Source organism: Vulpes vulpes, chromosome 5, assembly GCF_048418805.1.
Source record: "Vulpes vulpes isolate BD-2025 chromosome 5, VulVul3, whole genome shotgun sequence".
NCBI classification, from domain to species: domain Eukaryota; kingdom Metazoa; phylum Chordata; class Mammalia; order Carnivora; family Canidae; genus Vulpes; species Vulpes vulpes.
This window is the reverse complement of record NC_132784.1, coordinates 118,034,945-118,049,507: the sequence shown is the minus strand read 5'-3', so window position 1 is coordinate 118,049,507 and position 14,563 is coordinate 118,034,945. Positions and strand designations below refer to the sequence as shown.

Below are 14,563 nucleotides of genomic sequence, written 5' to 3'. Positions count from 1 at the left end.
TAAATAAAAATTAAAAAAAAAAAAAGAACTGCAAAATGACATTTATTAAAAAAAATAATAATAATAAAAAAATAAATAAAAGAGCCTTATAGTAATAACAAAACAAGCAACTGAAAATACTTTAGAAGAACATTCCTTCTGTGGTTTCTCAAATGGGAAAATTAAAATTACAGGTCTTCTAATATTTAATTGTCCATAACGTGTCTTCTAACATTTAACTGTCCATAAACACATTTTCTCATAACACTTTTAAAAAACAAAAAGTAGCTCAGTCCAAGGTTAGGCAATCTGCACAGATATCTGAGATTATTTTTATTTCAATGGCTAATTCAATCCGTAGGACCCATTTTGATTTCTCCTGATTCTATTTTCACTTGACGTGACACACGTTAGAAACTGACAAGGCAGGTGTGACTCACATTTCTATATGTTAATACACAACACTACGTATGTTATCTCCCAAAATTAAACCTTGCGGTATTTTAAGCCTTAACTTCTTCTCAGGGAAATTTCTATTTCTATATCTTTCTATATCCAAAAATATACATATGTAAGTGCATGTGTGCACGCACACACACAAATATGCATATATACATAATTTCCAATGTGAAAAATATTAGAGCAACACATAGTGTTTCAATAACTTATATGAATATCTATTACCACTTTTTTCTCCTAGTGGGACAGATCTACAATAAGTTGTATAAAATGACCATGTAGATTATATTATCAGTACTGTAGACAGTCATATGTAAAACAAAAACATTATTTTGCCATCTGATTAGATTTCTATAATTTAATGAAAGAGTAATCTCAGAATCATGCACATAAATCTGTCTGCACTGTGAAAATGTCATCGAATTTATTTTCAAATCATATTAATATTAATATTAATATGTACAACTGCATAACCCACATACAATTGGGCAAGAAAATGTTAATACATATCAAATCAAGGAGTATGTATTTTCTGCTGGAGCAATGCTTGTTTGAATGTAAGACCGGTTATCCATTTCACAAATTGTCCTCTTGTTCCCGTTGTTCACCAAATTTAAGTAAAGGGAAAAAAAAAAAAAACTTTAAAGGAGCTGCAGAAAATAAACTTAATGAAAAGAGTATTTTTATTCAGTACTTAGCAGTCACTATCTGGCTCCAATCTTAAGCATATCACTTCAGTTCCCTGAGCCTCATTTTCTTAATCTAAGTAGCAAGTTTGATAACTAGTCTTCTTTCAGAGAAGTTTCATAGAGTTGGATGAGAAGCAGAGTCAAGAATAAGAGAGGTTTCCAAAGGGGCAGCTTCCACCCCTCAGTCAAGTGGTTGAAATTGGCCTAAGTCAGCATACTTTTCATTGTTTTCCAAACTTGGTCTCCATATTTAACATCATTTTAAGGAGGAGTTCATAATATTTTAAGCTTAAAATACATTAGATTATTAGTACCTCTTGTGAAAGACAGTTCTCAAGGGGTCACTCCTGCTATCCTATCTTACAGGTTATGCCAACAAATGCAAGGCCCTGGCCACTCTTCATCTTGGCTATTTCTGAACCTTGTGTATGCAGTGGGCAGCCTTAAAGGATGATGTGATGTCTCCCTCTATGACACAGAGCAGGCTAGCTTACAGTTTGCATAAAAGAAGTAGATTCGACAAGCTGAGTGTTCTTCATATATGACTCAACCCCACTACATGTACAGTATCAATACAGGTCCATATCATAGAACCCACAGGAGAGTGGAGGGCAAGGTAAACTGATGCAAATATTAGGATGTTCATGCTGCCTGCTGTGGTGTAATAAAGTTCTTGTCTCTGACCCAAAAGTGTCATGTCAACAATGGGCAAAACTATGAAATAGTAACAGGTTAATTTATTAGCTTATAAATAGGGTAAAGTTAAATCCTGGCCAGATAAACATGCTATCACTAGACTTTTTTAACTTAGGTTTTCATGGATATTTAGTATCCTGAAATATTAAAACTAGACTAATAAAGATAGTAATATACTGATACCTCAGACTAGACATGTAACAGTACGAGTTAAAGAATTTAGAAGAGGGAACTGGGTTTTAATGGAAATTTATTAAGTGGCAAAGGATGCACTAAAACCAGAGTAAAGGAATATATCTCAACATAATAATGGCCATATATTAAAACCAACACATCATACCTAATGGTGAAAAACTGAGAGCTTAACCCCCAAAATCAGGAATAAAACAAAGATATCCACTCTCACCACCTTTATTAACATAGTACTAGAAGTCCTAGCCACAACAGTCAGACAAGAAGAAATAAAAGCCATCCAAATTGGTAAGGAAGAAGTAAAACTTTCCTACTTGCCAATGATACGGCACTATGAATAGAAAATCTTAAAGATTCCTCCAAAAAACTACCAGAACTGATAAATGAAATCAGTAAGGTCATAGGATACAAAATCAACACACAGAAATTTATTGCATTTCTATATACTAGTAATGAAACAGGAGAAAAAGAAATTAAGAAAAGAGTCCCACTCTCAACTGCACCAAAAATAATACAATACCTAGGAATAAACTTAACCAAGGAAATGAAAGACTTGTTCTCTAAAACTATAAAACACTGATGAAAGAAAATGACATAAACAAATGAAAAGATATTCTACACTCATGGATTGAGAGAATATTGTTAAAATGTCTATACTACCCAAATAAACCTACCAATTTAACCTCTATCAAAATACCAACAGAATTTTTCACAAAACTAGACTTAAAAACCCTACGATTTGTATGAAGCCACAACAGACCCCAAATAGCCAAAGCAATCTTGAGAAAGAACAAAAATGGAGGTATCACAATTGGAAATTTGAAGATATACAACAAAGCTGTAGTAATCAAACCAGTAAGGTACTGGCACACACACAGAAAAAGATACACAGATCAGTGAAACAGAATTGGGAGCCAGGAAATAAACCCATGATTATATAGTCAGTCTTTGACAAAGGAGGCAAGAATATGCAATAGGAAAAGGAAAGTCTCTTTCAAAAATGGTACTGGGAAAACTACACAGCTACATGTAAAAAACGAAAATGGACCACTTTCTTATACCACACAAAAAAACAAACTCAAAATGGATTAAGAACCTAAATGTGAGAACTAAAGCCGTAAAAATCTTAGAAGAGAGCAAAAGCATCTATTTCTCTCACATTAGCCATATGGACATTTTTCTAGATATGTCTCCTAAGACAAAGGGAAAGGAGCAAAAGTAAACTACTGGGACTACATCAAAAGAAAAAGCTTCTACACAGAGAAGAAACAATCAACAAAAATAAAAGAAAGTCTACTGAATGGGAGAAGATATTTACAAATGGTATATCCAAAAAAAGGTTAGTATCCAAAATATATAAGGAACTGATACAACTTAACACCTAATAACAAATAATCCATTTAAAAAGCAGCCAGAGGATATGACCAGACATTTTCCAAAGAAGATGTACAGATGGCCAAGAGACACTTGAAAAGATGCTCAACATCAGTCACCATCAGGGAAATGCAAATCAAAAGCACGATGAGGTATCACCTCACACCTGTCAGAATGGCTAACATCAAAAACACAAGAAACAAGTGTTGACAAGGATGTGGAGAAAAAGGAGCCCTCGTGCACTGTTGATAAGAATGCAAACTGGTGCAGCCACTCTGGAAAATATGGAGGTTCCTTAAAGAATTAAAAACAATTACCATACAATCCAGTAATTCCCCTACTGGGTATTTACCTTAAGAATACAGAAGCACTAATTTGAAAAGATATATGCACCCCTATGTTGACTGCAGAACTATTTATTACAGTCCAGATATGGAAGTAAACCAAATGTCCATTCATAGATGAAAGGAAAACAAAGATGTGGTATATACCTGCAATGGAATATTACTCAGCCATAAAAAGAATGAAATCTTTTTATTACAACAATGATGGGCCTAGAGGATATGCTAAGTGAAATAAGCCAGAGAAAGACAAATACTGTATGATTTCATTTTATGTGGAATCTAAAGGACAAGAAAAATAAGCAAACAAACTACAATAACAAAAAATCCCAAACTCTTAGGCAACTGATGGCTGCCAAAGGGGATGGGTCATAGAATGGATAAAATGGGCAAACGGGATTAAGAGACACAAATTACCAATTACAAAGTAAGTTAAATACACAAAAAGTGCAGCATAGGGAATATGGTCAATAATACTGCGATATACATATTATGGCAAGCATTTCATAATGTATGTAATTGTTGAACAACTATGTTATACACTTGAAACTAATTTAATATTATATGTCAGCAATACACCAATTAAAAATTAAAAAAAAAGAAAAGAAAAAATAGGTTTGAATAGATATTGTGCCATTGATATGAAGTCATGGTGGAGAGGAAGCTACTCATTTCTCTTCAGACACTTCAGTACCCTAGGGTTTCTTATAAGGGATACTACTTCTGTAATTCAAATTATTGGAATAGAATTTTAAAAGTAAAATAAATGGTCATCAAGAAAGGGAAAAATAGTGTACCAAATGATGTAAGTTCTAATATTCTGTATTGCTGAGTCTCCTGGTAGCAATTGATCCAAATATCAATGACTTTTTACCCAAAACCACAGGGAAAATATAAACAGACCCAAAAGTTCTGAAAAGAGAGAAAACATTTGCAATCAGAGATCAGTGGAGAAGATACCACATGAAGACTGGCATGGCCACATCATGCTAATCTAGGACAGATATTTAATGATTAGCAGCACCTGAGAACACTGATCCTTAGGCCAGATCAGATCAGGCACACAGGTGGAGCACAGGCAACCCCAAGTGACATGATGAAGAGGCAGTAGTAAGAGCAATATTTAAGGATGAGAAGCCTTATACAACAGTTTCAGCAAAAAATTATAAGGGAGATATTTTACACTTTTTCATACTGAGTTTTTGAAATCCAATGTGGGTTTTTTGCACTAAAAATAATCTTAGAGTTAGCCATAGTGCTCATTCGCCACATTTGTCCATCTTATGTGAATATTTGTCCATTTTATCGCACAATGCATCTGTAGAGAAATAGTAACATGTATGAGAAGTTGGCCAGAAGATACACTGCTACAACTGCCCCGGAGAACAGATTTACATATAGATAACCTACGGCCGGCAACCCCACTCCCGGGAATGTAACCAGAGAGGCTACCCAGAAGTACTGGGGGAAGCAAAGATCAATGACCACTGCCACCACCAACGGAACACTTGGATGTTCATAATTTTCAGAGTTAAGTCTTCTCATTCATTGGCAGGAGTAGAACAGTATTTCCTGCAGCTGGAGCAGGTATGTCCAGGTATGTGAGGTATGTCCTCACACTCACTATGTATGAAGGGAAGGACATCATTCCGTCAGTCATCGCTTTCACCTATAAATGGTGACAGTTCATGGGCTTATCTGGAACAAAAAATGATGCAATGATGCTGGCCTCTACGCTTCCAAATCTTTTGATCTGTCCATTCTTCTAGATCCAACCACTTAACACACCCACCACTGTTCTGTGGGCCCCAATGTCACCTGGCTTTCATGCACATACTAGGAAATGTGTTAGTATTAAAGTCCTGGTAATTACCTACTGACACAACTTCTAGGTAAGAAAGGACAGAACAAGAGGCATTTGCTCTCAAGTTCCCTAGGCCACTCAAATATGTAACAGAAGAGAGAGCACTGGCTCAGCCTCTGAATTCCAGCTCTCCGGTTTGATAGCTGCACTGCTCTGATACCCATTCTCCTGATTTCTAAAATCACCGTAAAACCTACCCAACAAGAATGTTGTCAGGAAAATGCCTGTCAAATACCAGCCTGTTGCAAAAACAAAAACAAAACAAACAAAACCCAGCACAGCAGCAGTGATAGCAGTTTACCTTTTCCCATAATGCCTACACAAGGTTTTGTCTGGATCCTAATTAGAAACATGTATTTACATTTAGTATCCAAATAAAACTTCTGGTAGCCAAAGAAATACAAATCAAAGGAACAATGTGATAGCAATTTCAGACTTCTAAATTAACAAATATCATTTTCAATGTTTTTATTCAAGTATGGAGGAGCTGCAGGAAGAAGACAATCATGACACCAGTGGTGGCAACGTTAAATGCTATCACACCTCCAAAGAGTATTTGATACTTCAGGGTCCTTGACCCTTGATTTGGTAACAACAGTACTAGTAAACTTTCCTTGGGAGATAATTAAAAATACAAAGTATTTATGTCCAAAAATGTTCATCTTACAGAGGTTCGCGCGTGCCCACAGGCCGTCCCCAAGGTGTCCTGGGGAAGAAGCCCCGGGGGCGGGGAGCAAAGATGGGAAGGGACCCGGGTTACACCGCTGGGTCTCACGGGCTCCGAAGGCCACTTGCTGCCTAGTGACAAGGACATGCTCGCTCTCCCCACCGCACTTGGGCCGAGCCGAATCGTCTTACTAAGGAAGCAAAAGTAGGACCCTAGACCTTCCTAAAACATCAGGAAACGCGGTTTTAAGTTTTATTCACAAGTTTTGAAAAGTACAGGAAAACAGCAAAATCAACACCACTAGGAGGAACTCGAGTCCTCCGCGCCTGTGACCCGAACGCGAGTTCCTAGACTCACTGGGTAAACTGAGCGTCAGTTGAGGCTGTTTTTCTCGGGAAGCTTCCAAAGTCTCTACCATTAGCTCTTTCAGAAAGCCCAGCTGCACTTTATTTTTTTTTTTTTTTAAGATTTTATTTATTCATTCATTCATGATAGTCACACACACACACACACAGAGAGAGAGAGGCAGGCAGAGATACAGGCAGAGAAGCAGGCTCCATGCACCAGGAGCCCGACGTGGGATTCGATCCCAGGTCCCCAGGATCGCGCCCTGGGCCAAAGGCAGGCGCTAAACCGCTGCGCCACCCAGGGATCCCCCGGCTGCACTTTAAAGACTGCTGCTAAGAGAGGATATTCCCCGAGTTGGCAAGAGTCAACGCCCAGACACTCCTTCCTCGCTCTCAGGGCCACTCCTTACAGGCCTCGCAAGCCCTTTACGCAAACGCGCAGCTCAGGCCCACGGCGGCTACACCCGGGCCGCTCACCCCGGCCGCAGGCAGGCAGGCCTGGCACCGCTCAGGGGCTGGGGAAGGCTGCGGGGGGCTGGGGGGGTGCTGGAGGAGGCTGTGGGGAACTACGGGAGGCTGGGGGGCTGGGTGAGGCTGAGGGGGGCTGGGGGGCTAGAGGAGGCTGCGGGGGGCTGTGGGGGGCTGCGGGGAGCTGCAGGGAGGCTGCGGGAGGCTGCGGGGAGGCTGGAGGAGGCTGCGGGGAGGCTGCGGGAGGCTGCGGGGAGGCTGCAGGGAGCAACCTCAGAGACAGGTGTGCTGGTTCAATGGGCAGGGGAGGGAGGACTCCCTGGGCTCCCAAACCCGTGACAGGCGATAACCAGCTCTTCTCACCCCCAGAGGCACAGAGGGCAGAGTGGTACCCAAAGGAAAAGAAGTCCCGCCTCACAGTGATTACCTATATCAGACACAGAGGCGGGTACGTAAAGTTAAATATGCTTTATTAGAAAAATAAACAGAATAGTTGAATCCTTTCTTAGAAATACTATTTCTTGGGCAAAAGACATGACGAGAAATCTCACAGAGGAAGACATGGACATGGCCTACATGCACATGAGAAAATGCTCTGCATCACTTGCCATCAGGGAAATACAAATCAAAACCACAATGAGATACCACCTCACACCAGTGAGAACGGGGAAAATTAACAAGTCAGGAAACCACAAATGTTGGAGAGGATGCGGAGAAAAGGGAACCCTCTTACACTGTTGGTGGGAATGTGAACTGGTGCAGCCACTCTGGAAAACTGTGTGGAGGTTCCTCAAAGAGTTAAAAATAGACCTGCCCTACGACCCAGCAATTGCACTGTTGGGGATTTACCCCAAAGATTCAGGTGCAATGAAACGCAGGGACACCTGCACCCCGATGTTTCTAGCAGCAATGGCCACAATAGCCAAACTGTGGAAGGAGCCTCGGTGTCCATCGAAAGATGAATGGATAAAGAAGATGTGGTTTATGTATACAATGGAATAATACTCAGCAATTAGAAACGACAAATACCCACCATTTGCTTCAACGTGGATGGAACTGGAGGGTATTATGCTGAGTGCAGTAAGTCAATCGGAGAAGGACAAACAGTGTATGTTCTCATTCATTTGGGGAATATAAAAAATAGTGAAAAGGCATATAAAGGAAGGGAGAAGAAATGTTGGGAAATATCAGGAAGGGAGACAGAACATAAAGACTCCTAACTCTGGGAAACGAACTAGGGGTGGTGGAAGGGGAGGAGGGCGGGGGGTTGGGAGGAATGGGTGACGGGCACTGAGGGGGACACTGGACGGGATGAGCACTGGGTGTTATTCTGTATGTTGGTAAATTGAACACCAATAAAAATTAATTTATTAAAAAAAAAGAAATACTATTTCTTTGCATTGCAGGCAGAAGTCTGAGTATTTTCTGAATGTGCTCTCTACAATTAGAAGGAAGGAGTGGGAGATATTAGGTCCCAAGAAATAAATATCACAAGCGGAATGGAGAAAGCAGAGAAAGCAAGCAAGGATCAAGAAGAAGATGCTCTCCTAATCACTCCTAACGGAAGGAAATGAGGGGAGATTAGGAGTAAGGACTCTGGGAGAGCACCACCAGTTAAGCCTCTAAATCGCATTTAAAATTTTCTAGAAATACATGTGTATGTATGTACACACACACACACAAACACAATGTGCCTTTCTTTTCAACTAACTCCATCTTCCAATCCTCTGAAGTCCTTTGGAGTAACAGTAAGAGGAATGTTTGAACACTCATTAACTCAATGAACGTCACTCACTCCCTTGATACAAAGTCAGCCGATGTACTTACCTACAGACAGAAGATCACTGAGGCCTTATGCCCCAACTGACGGCTTCATATGGATTAGCTCAGGTAAGCTAGGAACACTAGCCACCTGGTTTTGTTACACCAGTTTTCTTTTTCACCTCTGAAACATCTTCCAAAATCACATCTTTTTTTTTTTTAAGATTTTATTTATTTATTCATGAGAGACATAGAGAGACAGAGAGAGGGGCAGAGACACAGGCAGAGGGAGAAGCAGGCTCCACGCCCGGAGCCTGACCCGGGACTCGATCCCGGGACTCCAGGATCGCACCCTGGACCAAAGGCAGGCGCCAAACCGCTGAGCCACCCAGGGATCCCCCAAATCAAATAAATTACCACACAGCAAATATTCTGAATAGTAACAGTCTAAATACCACTGATCATATTTAAAATAGGACTTCACCTAAACCACCTGAATACTTGAGACCCCTTATATTTTCAAACTATTGAAATTTTGTACATACGGCCTAGGTAATTCTGTGCCTTATTCAAAAAACCTCCTTTCCAAATTAACCACCCTCCTCCCCCAAATAAAATTTTACCAACACAAAGAAAACCAAAGATTGTCCTAAAGAGTTCACAGTCTTTCTTCCCAAGGGCTCTCATTTCATACCTCCAAACACTGACTAGATTCCCATAATCACTATGGTCCAAATATATACATATACATATGTACACATACTCACAAAGTCCTCCCTCCGCATTACGCCTTTTTTCAGTGTGCCCTAAGTACATTTTAAATGTAGACATTATGTTTTGTTTTCAGTGTTGCACTATGTTGATACCATAGGCTCCTCATTAAAGGGTACAATTTTTTAAGTCTATGAAATAAATACAATTGTATTGGTAAAACCAAAATTTTCTGCTTCATGAATACACAACCAAAAACAACTCTTCTAAATATATGGGAGAAATTTAAGGTTTGCTTTTTGTTTTGCTTTTGCATTGAATCCAAGCCACTGTAAGTAATAATTATAGTTGTTACCACTCATGAAGTGCTGAGGGAAACCAAATTTTATCTGCCTTTAAAACGGATCTTAGTTAACTATTCATCACAGATAAAGAGGATAAAAATCTGCTTAAGTCTGTAAAAACAGCACTTTCACATGGTGATAATTATGTCAAAGCAACCTAATGCCTTTTAAAAGTAAAAAAATAAAAATTATATATGTTTTTTTCCTTAAAAAGATTAACTCAAAACCACACCCGGAATCGCTAAAGCTTCTTCTGTATAGTTACTAAAATCTGTTCAATTTTTCCATTCCAATGAATTACAAAATCAAAGAGAGTGCAATAAAGTAATCCTTAAGTATTTCTGATTTGTCTAAAAACAATGAACAATCAGTTAAAATTCAATCCCATAATGTTTATTAAGCATCTAAGACAGCAACAATCATTTAACGCCCCAGGTTTCCAAAATCCAAATATTCTAACGGCCCCTAACAGATTACTAATGTTTACAGATTCATTCTTTTATAACACTATTAGGTAGAAATTTGCCCATCTGCATTTTGGTCATTTACAGTGTAGAGAAAATGTCTCATTGTCCTATTAAAAAAAAAATTAAATTAAAAACACAGTTCCTTGACATTAGTCACTGAAACCCATGTATCTGGTTTGTTGTGCACTTTTTGGGGGTGGTTCTTTGCACATTCTTATTGAAGTACAGATAACAGCTCAAAGAGAATTATAAGAAGTCTAGACATAATAAGTTTGAACCAGTATTTTCTAGGAGGTAATGTTATTAACTTACACTAAGTTTCTGTAAAATAACAGAGCTCGTGTTGTTTATGGATCAGCAAGCAACCAGAACTTTCTCTAAGACAGTAGAGCAGGAAGGATGAAGATAATGGGAACCATAAATTACAACTCCTACTTGGTGTAAGTGAAAATCAGATAGTACTCCAAAGCTACAAGTCTTTAATTCACGAAGGACTGGGATAATTGTTATTTTAAATTGTCAGTTTATTTCATATTCTTAATTCTGGTGCATAACCCAGAAAAACAAAGTATATGAAATTCTAGTAAGAAATGAAGCCTCTAATAAGTAATTGAAACTTTTACTATGCCACCGATATTGATACGCCTTCTTTGCTAGACATGGGTTTGTTTGGGGGAGGTTTTTTGGCTCAGAAACTCAGCTACCAAAATATTTCCACATAAACATGATATATTTACATCCATAAGTAATATATAAATTGCTTACCTGAGTCAAGTGTGGTGTAGGGTTAAATCCACAGAGATTACACACTTGATTCTTGCATTCAGTGCAAGTATTGAAGTTAGGGGGATCCTTAGAACCTATGTTGAGTTCAGTTTTGCAGAGAGGACAAGTTGATTCTGGTTTGGAGGCTTCCTCCAATTTGGGGGCAAGGACAGTCTTTTGAGGCTCAGCTGCTGAAGATTTGCTATCCTGGACAGGCAGAGGCTTCTTTTCTGTTTCTGTTCTTTTTACAGTTGGAACTTGTTCAGCTTTGGGCTCTAATTTATCAGCTACTGGAGCTTTTGTTTCTTTTTTCACAGGTATAACCTTTGCAGGCGCTGGGGGCACCTGGCCCGTGGATTTGGGTGGCCCCTGAGGAGGTGGCTGCGAAGGGGGAGGGCCTTGCTTTGCTGGGGCCCCAGGCCCACTCTGAGACTGGGCCCCAGGCTGGCCTGCTGTGGAGATTAAATTTGATGCCTGGCTGAAGATGGAAGCTCCAAACCCAAAGAGTTTTCCAGTCACGGTTTCTTGAGGCGTCGTGGGCTGTGATTTGGGGGCATCTGTAATACTTCCCAGATTCAGACTGAAGCGTCTCGACTGCTCCTGAGGCTTTGGGGGCTGCTGAGATGTGGGGGCAGTTTGGCCAGTGGTAGGTCGTGGGCCTGGGGGTGGAGGTGACCCTTTTGGCATCGGCTTGGCATCTGGCTTAGGACTCATTTTGGTTTGTGCTTTCTTGGGTTCTTCCCTCTTTTGAACAGGATCCACTTGTTTTTGACTTTTGCTCTCTGAACTAGGCCCAGGATGTGAAGTAATTTTTGAATCTGATGCAGGTCGGGGTATGACTTTAGAATCGACTGGGGTGACTTTTTCTCCTGTTGGTGGAAAACTCTGCGACGGTTTGGCAGCGTCTGTTTTGAGAGGAGGGGCTGTTATCTCTTGATCCTCTGACTGCACTCTAGAGCTTGGAGTATCAGGCTTTGCTGCTATTGATGCTGAAGACACGTCTGTGGCTGGTTTTACCGTCTTGGGCTGCTTTGGTTTATCCTCAGCCGTGGAAACCTTGGCCTGCTCCAATGGGACCGAAGGCTCTTTGGGAGGGGCTGGCTTGGATGAGGACTCTGCCACAGGAGGGTGCTTGGCCGCAAGTGGGGGAGAACCATGAATGGTTGGTTGTTTCACTAGGGGTGGGGGCTTCTTAGACTCAGGTGCCTTTGAGATATCCGGTTTGGGTATAGGATCCTTCTTTGGAGAACTCTGCTGTGGCTGTGGGGATGGTTTACTCACAGCTGATGCAGGAGTAACAGGGGCAGTCTTCGGTTTGGGCTGAGGTGATGATGGACCTGGAGCCAGATCTCCTCCTAGAGCTCTTTTCATCTGACAGTTTAAACAGAGCCACTCTTTTATCTAGAAATAATTATGAAATAATGGTCAGAGACAGTAACAATGTAATGACACAAAAACATTTTTAAAAACATGGTATCATTTGAAACTATGTTACTCATCATCTATCTATATTTTTTTAAAGATTTTATTTACTTATTCATGAGAGACACAGAGAGAGAGAGCAGAGACACAGGCAGAGGGAGAAGCAGGCTCCATGCAGGGAGCCCGATGTGGGACTCGATCCCAGGTCTCCGCCTTGGCCTGAAGACGGCGCTAAACCACTGAGCCACCTGGGCTGCTCTCATCATCTATATTTTAATAGATCAACTTATTTTCCTTAATTTGTATCAAAAATTTTATGTTAATGACACTTAAATATAATTACTGAAATTCAGAGACTTAATAAGCACTCTATATTTTAAGGAAAATAAAAAAGTAAAAATAAACATATTTGTATTTTTTTTCTAGTGTTGTTATTCTTTGCCTTTGATTTACTGAAAGTTTGTACCCCCATAAATAGGAAACATTGTATCATTAAAAAGATGAGCTATAACATATTAATTCCATAAATTAGTTTCATTAGATATTTTCTCTATTGATGGTTCATAAATAGTTTTTAGGTATACAACCTAGTATATGCCTGTTAAATTTTTAACACATTGCTAAATTTCTTAAATTAGCAGAGCATTACTTTCCCCTCCGAGGCAACATAATCAAATGTGCTAAAGCAAAAATTGTTAACCACACTGGGTAAGAAAGAGAACATTCTATGTTAAGAAAATTTAAAAAAAAAAAAAAAGGGCACGTCTTCAAATTATCATAAATAATACCATGATTTAACAGAGGAAAAATTCTTCCTTATAATTTTATGGATATACTAGAAAGAGCAATATAAGTAAACAGTACACTTATTCAGCTGGTGAGATATGTATAGATGTGAGATATATATCACATATATAAACATAGGTATAGAATTAAATGCCTCTACTCGTTTCATACTGCATCAATTATAAAAAGAAGATGCTGAATTTGATACTTGAGAACATAATTTATTTTTTTGAGAACATAATTTAAAAGTATCTATGTTTAACATTTACCTTTTTAATTCCAAAATAATATACAATTATAAAAAATTTTCAATATTTCCAAAGTAATTTAGAATGTCAAATTCTACATGAATTCTCCCCTCAAAGTAACAATGATACCAGTTTAGCACAGAGGTTCTATGTACAGAAGTCTGTATAGCGAAAAACGAAATATGTGGAACAGAGGTATGAGAACAGTTTTCCATGGTACAAAAGTATGAAGTGTTAGGCTGGCAAAAAACATGCTCCTTACTTGCAAACAATTTCCTTCTGAAAAGAACTGAATTAACCTTTCCTAAACCCTTAAAAACTTCTGCCATTTAACAGTTTATATTGTTAAACCCTTTTGGTAAGAAAAAATAAAAACCTTACTGAATCTTTTTCTTAACCATTAAAATGGCTTTAAAATAAAAAAGTGGGGATCCTTGGGTGGCGCAGTGGTTTAGCACCTGCCTTTGGCCCAGGCGCGATCCTGGAGACCCGGGATCGAATCCCATGTTGGGCTCCCGGTGCTTGGAGCCTGCTTCTCCCTCTGCCTGTGTCTCTGCCTCTCTCTCTCACTGTGTGCCTATCATAAATAAAAAATAAAAATAAAAAGTTGTTTTAAAAAATAAAATAAATAAAATAAAATAAAATAGCGCACTGAATCATTTAAACTCATGCACTGGTGTAAAACGGCTTATTTTGCAATATCATGGAAAGCAAACTTTTGTTTGGAGAAAGTTAAAGAGATGGTCAACTCTAACAAGATGTATTTCTGCTTAAAAATGTGAAACATTAAAAATAGAGCTACCCAACTACCCAGCAATTGCACTGCTGGGGATTTACCCCAAAGATACAGATGCAGTGAAACACCGGGACACCTGCACCCCCGATGTTCACAGCAGCAATGTCCACAACAGCCAAACTGTGGGAGGAGCCTCGGTGCCCATCGACAGATGAGCAGATAGAGAAGATGTGGTCTATGTATACAC

The 14,563-nt window shown here is 39.3% G+C and overlaps 1 protein-coding gene across 9 annotated transcripts in view; it reads right to left on the bottom strand.

The window, feature by feature from the left end:
- Window positions 1-14,563, bottom strand: part of PCLO (piccolo presynaptic cytomatrix protein) — a 383,872-nt gene that overhangs the window by 342,627 nt on the left and 26,682 nt on the right. For all 9 annotated transcript variants that reach the window (XR_012001830.1, XM_072759800.1, XM_072759802.1 and 6 more), the window contains exon 3: window positions 11,125-12,525. Coding sequence is in view for 8 of the 9 variants with exons in the window: in XM_072759800.1 (XP_072615901.1) it covers window positions 11,125-12,525 (1,401 nt within the window). In the remaining variant the exon portion in view is untranslated. The remainder of the gene's footprint in view (window positions 1-11,124; window positions 12,526-14,563) is intronic.